Source organism: Drepanopeziza brunnea (assembly GCF_022702325.1).
Source record: "Drepanopeziza brunnea f. sp. 'multigermtubi' strain 214-2 chromosome Unknown ctg11, whole genome shotgun sequence".
NCBI lineage: Eukaryota > Fungi > Ascomycota > Leotiomycetes > Helotiales > Drepanopezizaceae > Drepanopeziza > Drepanopeziza brunnea.
In genome coordinates, this window is record NW_027094074.1 from 208111 (window position 1) to 225467 (window position 17357).

Consider the following 17357-nt stretch of genomic DNA (forward strand, 5'->3'; position numbering starts at 1 on the left):
GCAATATTAAAGACTTCGGCAGTCTGATTATTGAATTATTTACTTTAGATAATAACGTAATCATAAATCTAAAGTCACCTTTACGACTATGATTTCAGCTGTTGTATAGGGCATTATATTCACTCGATCTGCAACATTTATGACTGCTAGATAGGCTTGTGAGTATCAAACAGATTTTAAATGTCTTTGCAAAGTTAAACGCAATCGTCAATTCCAGACTATTCTACTTCGGCTTGCACGCTATGCGACGTAGAATATCAAATCATATAGAAATTAAAGAATCTTTTGTATCTACGATAATAACGCGCGTGCCGATGACAAACAACGCGCACAGTCTTGTGATATAAAAAACAACTTGTTTGTTTACTTGGCGGCACAACTCCGGCATGACTGCGACCAGGGAAATTCAGCAAGAATTTCTAGTAGCTTCCATAAGGCAGGCATCGATAGAAAGCTGAAAACAATACTTTAGGATAGATGACTAACGCTATGCTTCTGACGCAGCGGTAAGTAAAAACACTTCTCTTGCTAGAGCTTATTCAGTCCTTCTACTAGCAGGTCTAGCAGCTAACAGCCATATAAAAAAATTGTTGTGTCCTTGAAATAACTGAATGAAACACGTCACCAAATTTTTTGTTATTTTAATTTACGTGGAAACAGCACCATATGGGAATCTCCGATACCAGACCGAAGCTGAAAAATTAAGTGGGTAAGCTCGCTTAATAAAAACAACACGTCTCGTTTACGGCCTGCACACCATGATTCGCCACAATATTAAGAAAATCTGTATATTCATCCCATTAATATGTACATAAATTTACTTTGCATATCCGGGTCGCATATGACACCTAGATACCGCCCGTCCCTGGAGCCTTGGGATGCACCTTTCGGTGTTCTGGAAGCAGTGGCTGATTTCTACCCTTCCATTTGTGTAAATAGGCCTGCAATTCTGAAGGCCTCTCAGCCTTGAGAAAAAGTATTCAATATGTAAAAATGACATTTGGATCGATCATGCCCAGCTGCCGAGGCCTCGTTCGAGGTCTGATTATTCTTGGGCCTTATTTTTCCTTGTCATCGCTATATCAACGAATGGAACCATAGTCCATGCAAGCGATTTAGTGAAAAGGCATGCTTCTGATACTACAGCCTCGTCTGTCAGTTCAGTCTCCTGAGTCATTATCCAGAGTCAAGCGCCCTCTGTAAATCGCAGCGCGTCTACGATCTGGTCTTTGGATAAATAGCCTTGATGCTGACCCTGGACTTCTAGATGTCAATCTCTTGATCATCGACCTCTCGACGAGCTTCACCTCGACCGAAACGTTCCCCTAATAAACCATCCACAAGCCACCGGGTGTCCCCCTTACCGTTGAAGACTCCGGCCGCCCTTTAGTATTCGACTACATACAACCCGAAAGCTGTACCGGTTGGGAGGATGGTTCTCGCGAATGGGAATACCAAGCACTGCAGAATATATACAACAGTACGACAGGGATCAATACCCAAACCAGAAACACGGGATTTTGACATCAACGGAAAGCGCTGGTCGGAAGAGAGCAATCTCAAGACTCTTAACACTAGTAAGAAGATTGGCCGTCCACGGGCTGCCGCTCACTGCGATACGCCGACTCTGAACCATAGCCTCATTCTTGGAAGAATTCGTGCAGCAGACATCTATCTGATCCTGGCTATGCCAATTACGCGCAGTACGATGCCTACAAGTGTATGTCCGTTTTTGGAAGAGTACAGGCGCAGAGGAAACCAGCTAGAGACATCTCGAGGGGGTGAACTGCCCTCGTACCAAGAAGATAAGGATCACTCCCCTGGTGCGGCTGGCTAGGCTGGGCGGATGAAAGCGAATGGCCTCTTTGGTAGCTGGAATATATATATATATATATATACCACACTAGAGACACCATTCTTGGGGTGGGTATGGGATGCGATAGCATATATACTAGGTAGCTAAATTTCGCAGATAAAATCCAGTTATCGCAAAAGTTTCTTCTTTATTTCTCTCTTTCTACTTTCACGAAATAGGCTTGTAAAGTTTTGATCTACCACCTACCACTCCTAGGAATCTTTCGAGGTGCAAGATCAAGTGAAGAAAGTAGATCGAGATTAGTAGCTGGAGTTGTCATACGTCGAAAAAAGTGTAATACGTAGAAAAAAGGCGAAGCTACCGCGGCAAAGTGTACCACGGTCATGTGTCCAAACATCAAAGTAAATCATACCTACATCTACGAAAATCTTGGGTCGAAATAAAAGGACGTCTACATCTTGCAGTGGTAGGACTGGGAGATCTGTGAAAAGTACAGGCCATGCACCAGTGATTGGCGGATGCTCTGCTTATAAACAGCCCTTATTTTCTAAATACGACGGATGGATTAAGGAACTTTTCGTGCGGTATAGGGTTATATTACTGGTTACTGCAATGTGCATTGCAGGTCTGCTTTTGCACATCAGAACTTATAGTGCTGATCAGCTCTAGGATCAGGAGGGGATTCTGCAGATTGAATGAAGCTTGGTATATTCTATCTGGGAAGCTCGTCAAGATAAATAAACGTGTACCTAAGAGCTCCAGTACGCCAAGGGCGCTACTAGACGAGGTCACCTGATCCGTAGCTCGAGGTCACCTGAGCTGTAGCTTGGGTGGAACCTAAGGCATGCCAGTTCCGCACAACAGAACTCTATATAAGTAAGAATATGAAGTAATATAAATTATTTATTATTCATGAGTATTATGATATATATTACGATTGGGTTCGTGGTGCTGAAGTTGTGGTATGGGTTCGTGGAGGAAGTGCCTGCGGCAACCAAATTTGGAAGGGTCCCGGACGCGCTAATATAGCCGAACTGCGAAAAAAAAAATAGGTTTAGGATGCATGTTTCTAGCGTGCTTCCGGCTTTTCAATCTTGGGTCGTGTTATATGAGGATTTACTTCTTGAATCATTTTCAGGAATATCCCTGCTTCCTGTATTGAGCTATTTGTATGATTGCCAAGTGTTTTTGAAAAGACATTGATGTTTTTTTTTGTGTTTTTGGATCCTCTCGTCGTCTAGCTATGGGCATTTAGTTGATTCAATTTATGTCCCGGAATATCCAATGAAATCGCAAACTATATTTCCTAGCCCAAGTTTTCTACCATCTAATCTCTACGAAGCCCTGGAGTCGTCCGACACCGGGTCTTCAGACATATTCCGCAGTCACAGCGTCGTACCGCTTCCCCTGGCTGAGGAGGACATACTTAGTGTTGGCGGAGTAAAAGGTGACCTCGATCGCACATCGCAAGCAGTAATATTCCTTTCCATCCGGCCGGATGACTATCATCGACTCCCATTCAGATATCGGCAGCTGTCTGAGATTCCCTCTCAGAGTGAGGAGACTGCGAACAGTATCGACGCGATGTACGGGCGCATATTCGGTCTCCTGGTCGTGATCCACGTCCATGGTGAAACCAGTCGGTATCCCATTTGCCACCAAGTAGTCGCAGACGAACGAGAATGATCTCGGATCATTCTCTTCTACTTCGTCGCCTTTGCGTATAAACCACTTCATACATTTCGTCCTATATTGGCGCCATATGCTGCACCAATATCTACTGCCATTAGCAAACCTCTTTTCTATTGTTGCACAGAGTAGCACGGATATACCTCTTAGATTCCATATGTTTTCCTGCCTGGAAAGGGGTGTTCAGCTCAAACCCGTAGTGTTTCCTCGCAACTCTCGACTCGATCCCAACGGAAGTGAGCGCCGCGTCTGCACCACTCAGCCCCATCATCACGGCACCGCGAACAACGGCAGTCCATCCATTATCCGGCCGTAGAACTGCAACTCTACCGATGTTGGACCGTAGGCTCTCCCTGAGATAATCGTTCTGCCCGAAACCTCCGACGAGGAGCACGGCCTTGACTTCGATTCCAGCCTCTTGGATCTGATTATCCACCAGCTTGACGACTTCAGTGACGATCGGCGCAAACACTTTCGTCTCCAGCTCGGCGGATGTGACGGTATACCTTCCCTGTTGCCGAATGCCTATGGCCGGGTTTCTGCCCAGGCCTGGCGCCACAAAGGTATAATAGGGTTCTGTCCTTGGAGCGTATATCCGCTTGACCTGAATAAATACTTAGAAAGAGAAAAAAAAAAAGGGCGGGGGGGGGGGGTGGGTTCCACGAGATGCGAGATGCGACATCTGATTTTGGGCTGGCCTACCAATGTTTCAAAGCGGTCCGTCATAGTCGCTAGAATGTCTTCGTTCCAGCCCGGTGCATTTCCGAGGTTCTGGACGACCATCTCCGCGAATCGCCGATTCAAGAACGTGGAGCCGTACCGGCCTCCCGTCCCGGCAGTGGCCTCTTTGATCATGAGTTCAGGCTGGAGGGCGGTAATGGTGTACGAGATCAAATCGACCGTTCCTCCACCAGCATCGCACAGCACAAACGTGTCTCCCACCTTGAGATCATGACGATTGAGTTCCTTCAAAGTATAAATGGCCGCAGCTTCCTGTAACATCGTAAGTAATATGTCTCTGTCGTTCAGAGTGTAGCAGCACTTACGGGCTCCGAGGCCAGCAACACCTTGGCATCCCTTCCTACCCCCGAGCTCCGGAACGCTTGAAGAGTGGCTTCTTTTTCGGCTTCGCGCCAGATAGCAGGGACTGTCAAACAGAAATCCAGCGTCAATGTTGAGAGGACATTTGCTCCAAATGTGCGCGCCAGCATGCACATGAGATGACCGTAGAGCTCTCTCATGTAGTCGCTGGCTAGCTCGTTCGCCGTCTTCGGTTGGCCTAAGCCCGCTAGTTGACGGCTGCCGATTTCTCTGTTTTGATCATATTCAGTTTTAAGCAAAGGGGGAGCTGCTAAGCAGATGAGAGGAACTCATACAGTTTGAACCACTGGTGCCTCTCTACAGTGGGCGGGATTTGATAGCCCCACTCGATACCTTCTGATGTATAGCGGATTTCGGTGGCCACTTTATCATTCCCATTCGATACTGGATTGTGTGATGGCCATTCGTTGATAAGAATGATATCGCTGCCCTATTTCTCATAGTTAGATTATTTTATCATTGTTTGTAAGCAGAAATACTCACATGTCTTGCTGTGGCCCACGCAATTCCCGAGTAAGTTGTACCGAAGTCGATTCCGACAACGAGTTTATCCTCTCTCTCATTCAGATTGAGTGATTCAATTGCGAGCGACATTGTTTTTTTCTGTGATCGAGTAATCAGAGCCGAGATCTGATCTTTTGCCGTCCATCCTCATGCCTATTTATCAGACGCGGTCAGGAAGGAACCTGCCCCCGCCACCGAGACCTTACAAAGAAAGATCTGATACAGAGTCTTTAGGTGTTTGTGTCTTAGGCGCGCTATAGAAGAATCAGAAAAACTGAGTTTGTTGTCTCGCTGAACTTCAAACCGGCTTTGTTGCGTTTGATACCGTCTTGCTTTCTCCTTTGAAAGTTCATACTCAAAATCAGACTTCTTCTCGATCATCCCAGTACTCACTTGGTTCCTTGAAACCGCATCCTACTCAAACTCTTCGAGAAGGAAACTGGGGCTTTTAATCAGCATTTTTAGAAACCTAAAGAACATATTTCAAAGGAGTTTGAATGGGATCAGATAAAGAAGTGATATCCTTGGCGCTGCTTGAGTTGGGGCAAGTAAAGCAGGCCCCGGTGCAAAGTTTGGTGTGTTCTGGGATCTTCGTATCAAAGAAAAAGACAGAGCATCTGCCTATTTGACGCCCGTAATATCCGCAGGATAATGTCTCTGATATGACAATGATGGAGAAGATTTCGTTGCCGCTTTCGACGCAGTACTACTTTCCTTATCCCCGCGCCTCGAAAATTTTAATATTTCGACCGACGTTGCAAATCAAGCTTCGAAATTTATTTGCGCCAAAAAACTTTACAGATAGAAGCTTGATCGCCATCATGAGAATGTGTGGGAGCAGCAAGAAAACAGCCTTGGACGATGACGATGGGCCAGTACGTTAAGCCCCGATATCCTCGCTGTCATAGCAAGTATAGGCTTACGCTGAATGAAGGTCATTACTAATCTGGCCTCTGTAATGGGGACGATGAACATCAATGGCAAGTTCAAATCTTGCTGCCAGAAGAAACCAGCTCGGAACCAATCACCCAGTGAAGATTCATCGTTTCATAAAAGAATCAGCAGAAGAGCTCAAAAGTATAAAACTAGAGCTGTCGCTGCTCAAGATGCCATGAAAGCAAAAAGGGGTCACAAGAAGCCAGTGTCAGTATTGAATCTCTTACCTCAAGTACACAATATTGACACCTAAGCAGTCCTTTCAGCACCGAGTCAGTTAACCTTGACGCTGAAGTTGCTGCTCCAGTGCCAGATCCCAATGATGAATCTATCCGTGCAGACTCTATCGTATCTTCGGAAGTCGAATCAGAGACTGCTGCAGCCAATACAGAGGATCAAAACCATGCCGCTCTACGAGAAGAGTGCGAACTACTAAGAGCCCAGGCTCTTGAATGTATCCGTGCAGACTCTATCGTAGAGTTGGAAGTCGAATCAGAGACTGCTGCAGTCAATACAGAGGATCAAAACCATGCCGCTCTACGAGAAGAGTGCGAACCACTAAGAGCCCAGGCTCTTGAATCTATCCATGCAGACTCTATCGTATCATCGGGAGTCGAATCAGAGACTGCTGCAGTCAATGCAGAGGATGAAAACCATGCCGCCCTACGAAAAGAGTGCGAACTACTCCGAGCTCAGGCCGTTACACTCAAGAATGCCATTCTCAGTCGGCGCCCGAAGCAAGTAGGTATCACCGAGACAGCAGTCACGAAGGAGTACGAGTTCATCTGCGAAGCAGTAGAGGGGTGGGTTGCGACCAGGCTGGGGGAGGCACTCGAAGACAATACTCTGTACGAAAACAGAGATACGCTTTCTCCGGACGCAGCAAAGCTCCTCCTGTCTTTCATATCGAATGACGGGAAGAAGGCTTTCGTGCACGCTGGCACCGACGAGTACAACATCATCGCAGCCATCATGACGTTTCTCCACCAGGAAGTCTTCAACAAGGCCTTGTGTGGCGCCGTCGATTACAGGATCATTGAACTGATCAACGCCGTTGGGAAAAGCATGCGCAACATGCAGCCGCAGAGAGGTGAGTACAACCATATATATCCCCCCCCCCCCCGCTTTCCGGGCCACGCTCATCGTTCCGCAGGGGAGGTGACTTGTCGGACCTGGTACACCGAGGCTCTCGCCGCTCTGGCGAACGAGGCCGAGTTTCCGACCTTGCAAGACCGGCGCGTCGACGACCTAGCCATCCACCTCTCCCAAGTGCTGCACATGTTTCTCCCGCAGAGAACAAGCAAGAAAGAGCTCTACATCTCGCTCCGTAACTCCATTATTCGGCCTTCGGTGTCCCTCGGCCACAAGATGTGTCTGTCGATTGACAAGCTTGCTCTAGAATGGGCCTCACCCGAGGAACTCGCCTTGGACACCCGCTCGGGCTGGGACAATGGGCTCCCCAATCTGATCCTCGCCAATGCGGCCGCAGACGGCCAAGTCCTGAAATCCATGCCCGAAGCGGAATTGGATTTCTTGCTCAATGTCAGTCCCGCCTTGGTCGTGAGGGCGGCGAGGGAAGAGGTTTTCGTAGAGCCGCGGGTATTGAGGAAGCCCAAGCTTCTGGTGACTACGGCTGCGACGAGGAAACGCAAAGTTTTGCATGACGTTCTTAAACGTCGGCCCTGGGAGAGTCCAACTTTGTTATATTGGCTCAGCGATTTCATTGAGAAGCAGTCAAAGTAGTGTTGCGTTTGGTCAGGGATAGATAGCGGAGGGCGCGTTTGGGTAACTTGTTTTTCCCTTGATCAGAGGCTCTGAATTGTGATCGAGTCGTGCGAGTCGTAGTTTCCTAACTGAATTCTACGATTCTTAATAATAAGACCGTGTCTTTCTGGTAATCCGGTAATAGGTGATTTAGAGGCTCTGAATCGTAATCAAGGCCTGGGCTTCGGTTATTTGCAGCTCGCATCAACAAATATACCACTAGACTTCAGCATAGCCTCAGATATCACAATAATAAGAATTGGAAATTGTCTTCTCAAACAGATTTGTTCTTGAAAGCAATTTGTACTCCGTTCGATTATCATTATTTGACTGTGATCAAGGTCATGATTATCCCAATTCTGATGGGCAATAATTACTAAACGCAGCTTAACAATCATTGTGATTGTGATTATTTAAAAAAAAAAGGTATCTTCGATCATTCTAACAGGATGTCATCAAATTTGTACTGGATTGAATGAAGAGAGTCTGAATCTAAAGAATATTGCACATAAATTCTCGGACACGTAACGCTCTATTGGTTCTATTCCAAGATAGCAGTCCGCTTCAACCCGACCAAAGGAGATCATCCAGCTCTATCCAATGTCTCTTGCAAGTTGGCGGGAAATGCCGGGAAGGTTATTCGAGTGCAGGGGGCAGTCGATACCATGCCACGAATTATCGTTCTCCATGACCGCCTTGTGACTGCACAAACATGACCAGCAGAATTCGTACTGGCAAGCCTTGCCTTGGGAGAGAGTACTCAAGTCAGCTTGCATCTCGAGACCAGAGATACATCCATTATCGCACTCATGGCTTTCTGGGAGCTAATATCTGCGACAGCAAATGGGTCCACGCCACGCATTGGGGCTAAGGCAGAACCAACAGAAATGGTGGCGACATTTGGAACCTGCGCAAGTCAACAATCACTTGAGCTGACAGGGCGAGGGGAGATTGCCAGAAGAGAGATATTATTGTGAGAAAAACGAGAGAGGAAAAGGCGAACTTACATATCATGTGCTTGCATGCCCCAGGAATCAACTCGATGGGCCCCTGGCACCCGGGACAGTTCTTGGTCGTCGCGCTGATCTTGGCCAGGGACAGTTTCTCTTCCACTAGCCTCCTCCTCAAATCCTCACGCCGCGTCGCCGCCGCCGCCTGTCGCTGCCTCTCCATCTCGGCCTCCCTCGCCTGCCGCTCCGCCGCCTTCGCCAAGCGATCCTCCGCCTCGAGACGCTTCATCTCGGCCGCGGAGGCCGCGTCGTCCCGGTCGATGGCGGCCTGGAAGCCCTCCGGGTTCAGCAGCATGGCGTCGTACTCCTCGCACGTGAGGCGGTCGTGCCAGGGCACGCCGTGGCGGAAGCAGGATCGGAAGTGGCAGTTCGAGCACCGCACGATGGGCTGCGTGCTCCCGCCCTCGTGGATCTGGCCGGACGCGCAGTTCTGGCACCAGACGGCATTGCGGTCGGCACCCAGGGCGCGGCGGAGGAGCCGAGTGTCGTACCTGCAGGACCCGGGGTTAGCGTACATGCAGCTGCAAATTAAGCGAGACGATCGAGAGAGAGAGAGAGAGAGAGTTCGGAGTTATCGATCTAGTATATATATATATGTACATACCTGGCGAAGGTTTCCGCATCAGCAGCGAGCCTCTTGATGTCTCCGTGGTCCAGGACCGCCCCACAGTTCGACTCGGGGCAGTAGATCCGTTCGGCGATCTTGCTGTTCAGCTCACTCTCGATGTAGGCTGCCAGACAACGAGAGCAGATTGTCGGCTTGTGGACACATGCACGAGTGATCCACTCTGGGGGTTGAGTCTCTGACGAGAAGTCCTCGAAGCAGACATCACAGGCGTGTACCGGTGCAAGTGAGAGGCTGGGCCTCGGTTCTATTCCCGGTCTACCATGTTCAGAATGCGGATGGTGATCATGTCGAACTCCGGTCGCGAGACGGAAGACTGTTGCGGACACGGGTTGCGACCTTGGGATTCCGAACCGAGGTCCAAAGAAGGGCGAGTGGATGTTTGAGCTCGACGAGGTGATAGAGGCGTTGTGTATTCGGACGTTTCCAGCTCCGGGCTGGTAGACGTGGAGTCCGAAGGTCGCCTCTTGGTATTTCTCAGGCGGTACTCCGGGCAGGACAAACTTCTCTCGACGACGGGAATTCATGTTCACTCTGATCAGGCCTCCACTCTGATGATCCGTTTGGATAAGGGGGAGCTATGGAGATACGGCTCTAGTGGCTCTTGTTGTCGAAGTCTATAGGTGTTATATGGCGAATATCGATAGTCAGGGCTAAGTAATTTGCTCAAGTAGTTGGTTTGACTCTCTCACTTCTTCGTGGAGAGAATCGGAGACTATAAGGCAGTGATTTCGAAGTAAGACCTCCCTTGTTTGCCTGAGTCTTCGAGGACTCTCTGTTGAATGCCACAAGATGTCTCTCCTCGGGACGAACAAAAGGGCTGGCTTCAGACTTCGATCGGAAGTGCTATTCTTTCTCTGTACATTCGTGTGGAATCTCACAAAGTCTCAGTCAGGCAGATGCTAACAATGACATGAAAGAAGCACCGCCCAAAACACAACAGCTAAGCCCGCGCTTTATCTTGCCGAATCAGGCAACAAACAACATATGCCCTCCGCCACAATCATTATCAACCCACTATTTTCAGACGGCCTCCTCTTGAGAAGACTCGAGAAGAGATTTCGCTGCTCTTCCGCAGGATTTTGTTTCATTCAGCCATGCATTCTCCTCATTCTGTTTGAGTACTTTCTCTTGGCGCATATCATGACAAGCAAGCACTCTCACAGAACTCGGCAAAATATTAGCCAAACACTTCACAATCCTTCCTGCTGCCTGTGGCTTCAATCCTTTCCCACGCAGCAAAGAGTTTAAAATTGTTCAAAATCCGGGAGACCATCTGAGCCCACGAGCATCTTATAGCCGGCTAGCTACAGCCGTAGAAAGCAGATCTACCACTCCAAGCAAAACCTACCCACCCAGCAAAAGACAAAGCCGTACAGTACCTCCCAATCGATTCGATTCGATCCCCAGACAGCATCCACTCCACTCCACTCCACTTCAATCAATCAAGACTACCAACCCCTTTCCCCCTTCCCCCCTTTCCCCCTTCCTCCCCCCCCCCCCTCCTTCCAAAAGCCCAAGCCGAGAGACGGACAAGAATTACTCTCTCCTCTCCACTCCTTCCATTCACGGACTCGTCACATCCCATTCCTTTCATCCTCTACTTCCTCAAATACATTCACTCAACCGATCGATCAATCAATCAATCAGTGAAAGACGCTCATCCAACCTCTCTCAAGTTTCAGGTTACTAATGTTATATTATTACTTTCTTTACTCTCCTCTTCTCTTCCCTCATCGCTCGCTGAATAACGCCCCTCCCCCCCCACTACTCCTTCCCACCATTCCCATCCACTACAAAACCCCAAAGGTTTCTATATCATACAAATGAGCGAGCTTTTCATATGCGCTTGTGGATTATAAATATAAATTTGATTTACCTTTCACTGCTTCTGCTTGGTACTGGTTTAGAATCTTTTGAGGATTGGGGGTCTGAATGCAGTTAAGTGATGTTATGTTATGTTAGCATATTGGATGCTGTTGAAAGGGCTGAGATGATTGTATCGGTGGAGAGAGGGGGGAGGGGGGGGGGGGGCGCTGTGTGTATGTATATACGAAGGCGGATGAGTTGAGTTTGGCGCACGAGACTGGGTATCGTAGACATGATTTCATTTGCTAATCTAGGTTCGTCCCGAATATCCAACCGAGAAAACCCTTAGATAGCCACATTGGCGCAACTGAACGCCGGGCTCGTGGCGCCGGAATAGTCAGTAATGATGGCCTTGACCGCCGCGTACAGGCCCGGGCCCAGCAAGAACAGGCCGCACGCCATGACGAAGATGTGGATGGCCGTCATGAGGCTGCGTCCCGGGCCCGTCCAGTACCGGCCCCGGTAGAGCTGCGCGTACGCGATGGCGAAGAAGATGAAGCCGAAGAAGGAGTCGAAGGCGGCGCCGAGCAGGGAGAGGAAGTCGCCCATGGAAGGGATGACCTCGGCAAAGACGAAGGCGATGGCCCAGATGGCGACCATCAGGCCGGCCCAGAGGCCCCAGCCGGTGAGGGTGTGGCTGTGGGCGTGCCGGCTGCGGCCCAGGATGCGGAAGTAGATGAACTTGCCCGTGACGTTGGCGTAGATGACGCCGATGACGATGGTCGGCACGATGACGAAGGCGAAGGAGGCCTTCTTGTAGGCGACGACGCCGAGGGACCCGAAGGCCGGCGCGGTCGAGTACTGGCCGAGGTAGTGGAAGCCGATGGCCGGCGGCACGATGAACAGGACGCTCGAGATACCGGCCAGCACGGCGAGGGCCTTGGGGAAGTCCTGCGGCCGCTCCATCTCGGAGATGAAGGTCGGGAACAGGATCTGCGGGACCCAGAGGAAGGTGATGTTCAGGACGGCGTTCATGCAGGCGACCCAGTCGGTGCCCGCTTGGGGGAGCGCGTAGGTCTTGACCGCGCCCAGGGTCGGGTAGTTGCCTCCGTAGCCATAGAAGGGGGCATCTTCAATGCCGGCGAAGATCAGGAAGAGCAGGATGGCGATGCCCATGCAGGCTGCCGAGAACATGGACATGAACGAGACGTGGTTCAGGGTTCGCGGAGCCGAGCACACGATACCCATGATGGTAACGACGATGGAAAACACAACAGTGCAAAGACTGTGATCGGAGAGCGTGTTCAGGATTTTGGCGCCGGTCAGGACGTGGAACCCGATCAGCATGATGTTGTTGGCGAGCAGCATGAAACCGGCAAACTCGTACGCGATGCTTGACTTCCCACAGGCGTAGTAGGCGAAGTCGCAGATGTCTCTGATCTGGGGATGCTTCATGATGAACTTGTGCATGGTGATGGACGTGATCCAGAAGAGCGCGCCGGCGACCACCATGGTGATAATCCCAGGGACCCAGCCGAGGACCGAGAGAGACCAAGTCTGGGCCATGATGGCAAGACATACTTGGTCACCGGCGAGGAGCCAGGCGGCCTTTTGCCAGGACATTGTGCGGAGTTGGATCTCATGGCTGTGGTCTGTTGGCGCCGTCAGATGGGATCTCCTGGGGCAGTACGGGGGGGTGTGTATAAAAATGTATATACATATATATAGGTAATTATGTATATATATATATATATATATATATATATTATTACCTATACATAAGTACACATGTATACATGTGTATATGTATACATCAGATCTTACCTTCTTGAACCAACGCAGCAATCGTGTCAACGGAGCCAGTCTCGTGGTCCGAATCCGAGCTGAAGAAACCCTTATCTTCGATCGGGGTCTTCTTCTCCTCGACAGGATAAGTCGTCATGGTGGCCGAAGTGATATTCAGCCTGTTGACGGCAAAGTTATTCCTCCAACGATCAAATCCCGAGAAAAAAAAAAGAAGAAAAAAAAAAGTATCTGATTTGCAGACGCAAGAAGCACAAACAAAGATGGGACCGACGAGGGTGATGGACAGGCCTATATGTACTACTACCCTTCCTCCCCTTCCCTTTCACCAACTCAGAGCTGAAAACGATCCTGCAGCGCGCATCTGATTTCCAGCCAACCACTGATTAAGAAGAAATCGGGCGTTCATGGTCGATGTCGATCACGCCTTCGGCCCTAGTATCGTCACAGTGATACAAGCGACGGGCTGGAGGTGGTGGATGTGGATTGCCCTACGATGATCAGATCAGTCGCTAATCGCTCCCAGAACGCGTCTCCGTCTTGGATTCTAGAAGGGGCCAGCTGCGGCCTGTCTTTCGTGATGGTCTCGCTAAGTAGACAACAAGTCAAGTGTGCATACTCTCGAAACCCAGTACTGGCGAGGATGGGGCGCCGGGACTACCGAGCTGGATCGTGAAAGGCGCATTTGTTAGTGTTTTCCTAGGGGGAAAGACCTGGGCTCTATCAAGCAATCCAAATGGATAGCAGATAGCGACACTCAGAACTAGATTCTCGTGCGGGCACCGGGTTTGATGTATCAATATCATATACTACATAAGCTGCTGGTTGGCGACAGCTGTCAGACGGTTTTGATTAAAAAATAACCGAATCCTTCATTCAGGTTGCCAATCTCTACTTTACTTAGGTACTTTACTTTATTTATGTACGTGCCGCCCGCATCTTGGCCGCCCGATAAGCCTCGACTTGGCCGAGCACAGTGTGTACCGGTATGTGGCGTGCATGCGTTTGCATAACCAAGGAAAGCTTGAGCGACGGGAGCGGTTGGGTCTACCGTGTGGCGAAAAAGGAAGAAGAGAAAAACGTGAGGAAGGTTAGGCACCTTATCTCTTGCTGCATTTACTACCTCGGGTCACGACGGATATAACATACTACTCCGTATACGGAGATGCAAAGCCATGATATCTTGACACGCGAGAATCCTCAGGACATACGAAGCGCATTACAAGAGCCGGGAAGCGAGGGAGCCGAGCGTTTTCTTTTTTTCTTCTTTTCTTCCTTTAGTCGTCGCGGAGTAGTGGAAGGTAAACAAATGGACTCGCTAAGATTAGACTCGGGTGGGTATATACATATATATATATATATATATCCATTCATTCGACTTGAAGGCCTCGAGATCGCGTAGCTGATGGCTCTAATTCAAAAAATAACAGCCTCTTAAATTCCAATAAAACGGAATGAAAACCTTTCCCAGCATCTGTCTGTGCAAAGTGGGAAAACTACAGCAGAACCCCGTGATGTCTACCATAAGCCTACCTACGGAGTAGCTCAGGGCCGATCCGACCCTTACTCCGTACACGCCGACGATTCCCCCCATCCTACGGAGTATTCTACGGAGTACTACTCCCACACCACAATGAACAGGACAATGCACCGCGCCTCATCGTGGAAACAAACCTCCATCATCATCATCCTTGTCGCTCTCACTCTCCTCGTCACTATCACCTTCCTCGCATTCCCCAGCAGCAGTTCGAGAGAATCATCATCCACGATGGCCAGTTCAGCAGCAGCAGCAAGCGGGTCGGTCGTCGGAGAGGGGAGCATCGTGCACATTGTAATGTTTCAGTACCAAGAAGGGACGAAGGAGGAGGTTATTCGGGATGTGAGTTTTCGTCTTTCTCTATTTCCCGTACTTTCGAATGGTATCGATTATCATCATCATCATCATCATGGTTCTTGGAAGAGGAGATGATTACTCAGTTGGTGGTTAGTGGGTGGCTGTGATGGATTCATGAATGGGATGGGATGATGAGGGAAATGTATATGGAGATAGATGTGGATTGAAAGTCGAAAGAGAATCCTTTTGAAAGTCGAAAGAGAAAGAAAGAAGAAAAAGAAAGCTGATCGTCGCGCGCTATCTATCTATCCATCTTAGGTGAACACGAGGATGCTAGCGCTGAAAGACAGCTGCGTGCACCCGACGACGAAGAAGCCCTATGTCAAGATGGGTATGGGCGGGAAGCAGAATAGTCCCGAGGGATTGACTGTACGTTGCCCTCCTCCTCCCCTCCCTTCCTCCCTTCCTCCCTCATTTTCTCTCTCGTACTCCACATCTTGGGGATTGCTGTTGAGAGAAGTCGTTCTTTTTTTTCCCTTTTACAGGGAGACATCGAGTACATCTTCGTAGAAGAATTCGCCAGTGCAGCCGATCGCACGTATTATCTCGAGGAGGACCCGGTGCATCTGGCTTTCGTGAAGAGTCTTGGTAGTGGCGTGGTTAAGAAGGTGCAGGTGGTTGATTTCAGCCCGGGGGTTTTCTAGGTGGGCTAGCTGGCTGGCTAGCTTGCTGGCTTGATGTTGTGGTCGAGGACTGAAGAAGATGCTTATTTGTGATGGCTCAGGGGCTTCAGAACTAGCCTGCGCAATAGTTACAGTCAAACTTCAAATCTTTAATTTATTAGTAGGGCATAATGTTTGTCAAAATGGAGTTAAGCGGGCCTTGCAGTAAGTAGGTAGGTAGGTAGTACATTCTCTTGATAGAATCTTGACTCTGTGGTTTGAATGAAAGGGTGAATATATATATATATGCTCCAGCTCAATATAACAGGCACCAAGCTCATCTCATCCTTTTCTCCTTCCCACCTTCCAACTCTTCTTCCTCCCGCCAGACAGTTGGTTGATATTAGAAACTGGATACTTGTACAAGCGAGGCGGCGGAGAGGCCGCGAGGGGGGAGTGGGAGATTTGTAGGAGACGGGTCGGCTTGACTTGGCTTGCCTGATGACAGATGGATAGATGGATGAGGTGCCTCGAGTTTCTGAGCACGCATTGTGTCGATGTGGAGTTGAGCGTTGTGGTTGAATGGGGTGGCTTGAGGCGGGCAGTTGACGAGATGAGGCTAAGGACGAAGGAGATGGGATGGGGAGGCGAGGAGACGGATGGGGATGCTGTGGGAGAGGAAAGGAAAACAACAACCGTCGCTAGAACTGCGTGATATAAGAGTACGAAGAGAGAAAAAAGGGCGAAGTCAGTCAGGGCGGATGGACTTCTAACGCTGTGCACTTGCAGCAGGCCAATGATTGTAGAAGCCATTATACCGACAGCCGGATAGAGCCCCGATCAAAATCAGACGGACCAAACAAAGAAAATCTATTATTTTGTACAGAGGCATATTTCAAACCTCGCTCACCCAATATTCATTTCCCCTTCTTCACCCAGTCCTCCACAGCTCCCCGTCCAGAAGTGACCTTCTCGTCCACAACATCAACCGCCTGCTGAGTATGGATCCGCGCCATCCTCCACGCCTTCTCGATACTCTCCCTCGTCCGAATGTGACCATCTGCCACAGCCGGGAACCGCTGCTCATACTTCCACAGCAAGTCCGAGACATTCCTCATCGTGACTGGCAGAACCACCCAGCCGGCTCCGATCCCCACAGCCAGGGGCACCGTGGCTCTAAGCAGGATGTTCCGGTTGCGCGAGACAATGCTGCCGGTCATGGCTGCCACCAAAACGTAGAGAGTTCCCGGCATGAGCTTCTCGCCGGACTGCGGTGTGGGTGCCAGGGACGCTACGGTGCTGGTAAAGCTGTCCTCGAGGTCGAGCGCTGAATCCATCAGCTGGTTAACCTTGGTCTCTGCGGCCAGGACATGGCTGTAGAGGAACAATCTCGTCTTTCTGATTTGGACTGCTAGCCGGTCGGTAGGAGTGGGTGATGCGGTCTTCGCGGGAGCTGGGAAGCTCTTCTCGGAGGAGGGTAGGGACGTCGCGGGCGCGGCCGGGGTCTCGTACTCGTCGTAGATGGGTTTCCGGGACTTGATATTCCGTCAGAAGGTATAATCTAACGTCTGTGATGCTTCGTGAAGCTTACGCGGGTCTCCTCAGGAGCTTCTGCGTGCAGAGCTGTCTTGGGGAAGAGGGCCAGGCCAGCAAGGGCGGCGCCAGTGGCCACAGGCGCGATGCGCTGCTTGTGTTAGCAGAGCCCATTCGGATTTGAGGAGATCATTTTCCGACCTGCTGCAGAAATACTCTCGAAGCCATGGCGCAATTGGCGACGATGAAGGCTGTCAATTGCGATTGAGGT

The 17357-nt window shown here is 49.7% G+C and overlaps 6 protein-coding genes across 6 annotated transcripts; 2 read left to right on the forward strand and 4 right to left on the reverse strand.

Moving 5' to 3' along the window:
- Nucleotides 1-3184: 3184 nt before the first annotated feature.
- On the reverse strand, nt 3185-5200 carry L3040_006346 (uncharacterized protein; the record flags this gene model as incomplete). Its single annotated transcript, XM_007289131.1, has 6 exons — nt 3185-3593; nt 3649-4109; nt 4208-4498; nt 4552-4816; nt 4882-5036; nt 5090-5200. The coding sequence occupies 6 exons, from the start codon at nt 5198-5200 to the stop codon at nt 3185-3187; spliced, it is 1692 nt and encodes a 563-aa protein (XP_007289193.1).
- Nucleotides 5201-5931: 731 nt separating this feature from the next.
- Nucleotides 5932-7789, forward strand: L3040_006347 (uncharacterized protein; the record flags this gene model as incomplete). Its single annotated transcript, XM_066154077.1, has 4 exons — nt 5932-5985; nt 6045-6253; nt 6304-7136; nt 7200-7789. 4 exons carry the CDS (start codon nt 5932-5934, stop codon nt 7787-7789), a joined length of 1686 nt encoding a protein of 561 aa, XP_066011064.1.
- Nucleotides 7790-8570: 781 nt separating this feature from the next.
- Nucleotides 8571-9972, reverse strand: L3040_006348 (uncharacterized protein; the record flags this gene model as incomplete). The annotated part of the gene is made up of 3 exons (XM_066154078.1): nt 8571-8677; nt 8818-9311; nt 9425-9972. 3 exons carry the CDS (start codon nt 9970-9972, stop codon nt 8571-8573), a joined length of 1149 nt encoding a protein of 382 aa, XP_066011065.1.
- Nucleotides 9973-11599: 1627 nt separating this feature from the next.
- Nucleotides 11600-13196, reverse strand: L3040_006349 (uncharacterized protein; the record flags this gene model as incomplete). Its single annotated transcript, XM_007289134.1, has 2 exons — nt 11600-12906; nt 13079-13196. 2 exons carry the CDS (start codon nt 13194-13196, stop codon nt 11600-11602), a joined length of 1425 nt encoding a protein of 474 aa, XP_007289196.1.
- Nucleotides 13197-14825: 1629 nt separating this feature from the next.
- Nucleotides 14826-15595, forward strand: L3040_006350 (uncharacterized protein; the record flags this gene model as incomplete). Its single annotated transcript, XM_007289135.2, has 3 exons — nt 14826-14936; nt 15210-15320; nt 15437-15595. The coding sequence occupies 3 exons, from the start codon at nt 14826-14828 to the stop codon at nt 15593-15595; spliced, it is 381 nt and encodes a 126-aa protein (XP_007289197.2).
- An 875-nt stretch (nt 15596-16470) lies between these two features.
- On the reverse strand, nt 16471-17314 carry L3040_006351 (uncharacterized protein; the record flags this gene model as incomplete). The annotated part of the gene is made up of 3 exons (XM_007289136.1): nt 16471-17088; nt 17145-17237; nt 17288-17314. The coding sequence occupies 3 exons, from the start codon at nt 17312-17314 to the stop codon at nt 16471-16473; spliced, it is 738 nt and encodes a 245-aa protein (XP_007289198.1).
- Nucleotides 17315-17357: the final 43 nt, after the last annotated feature.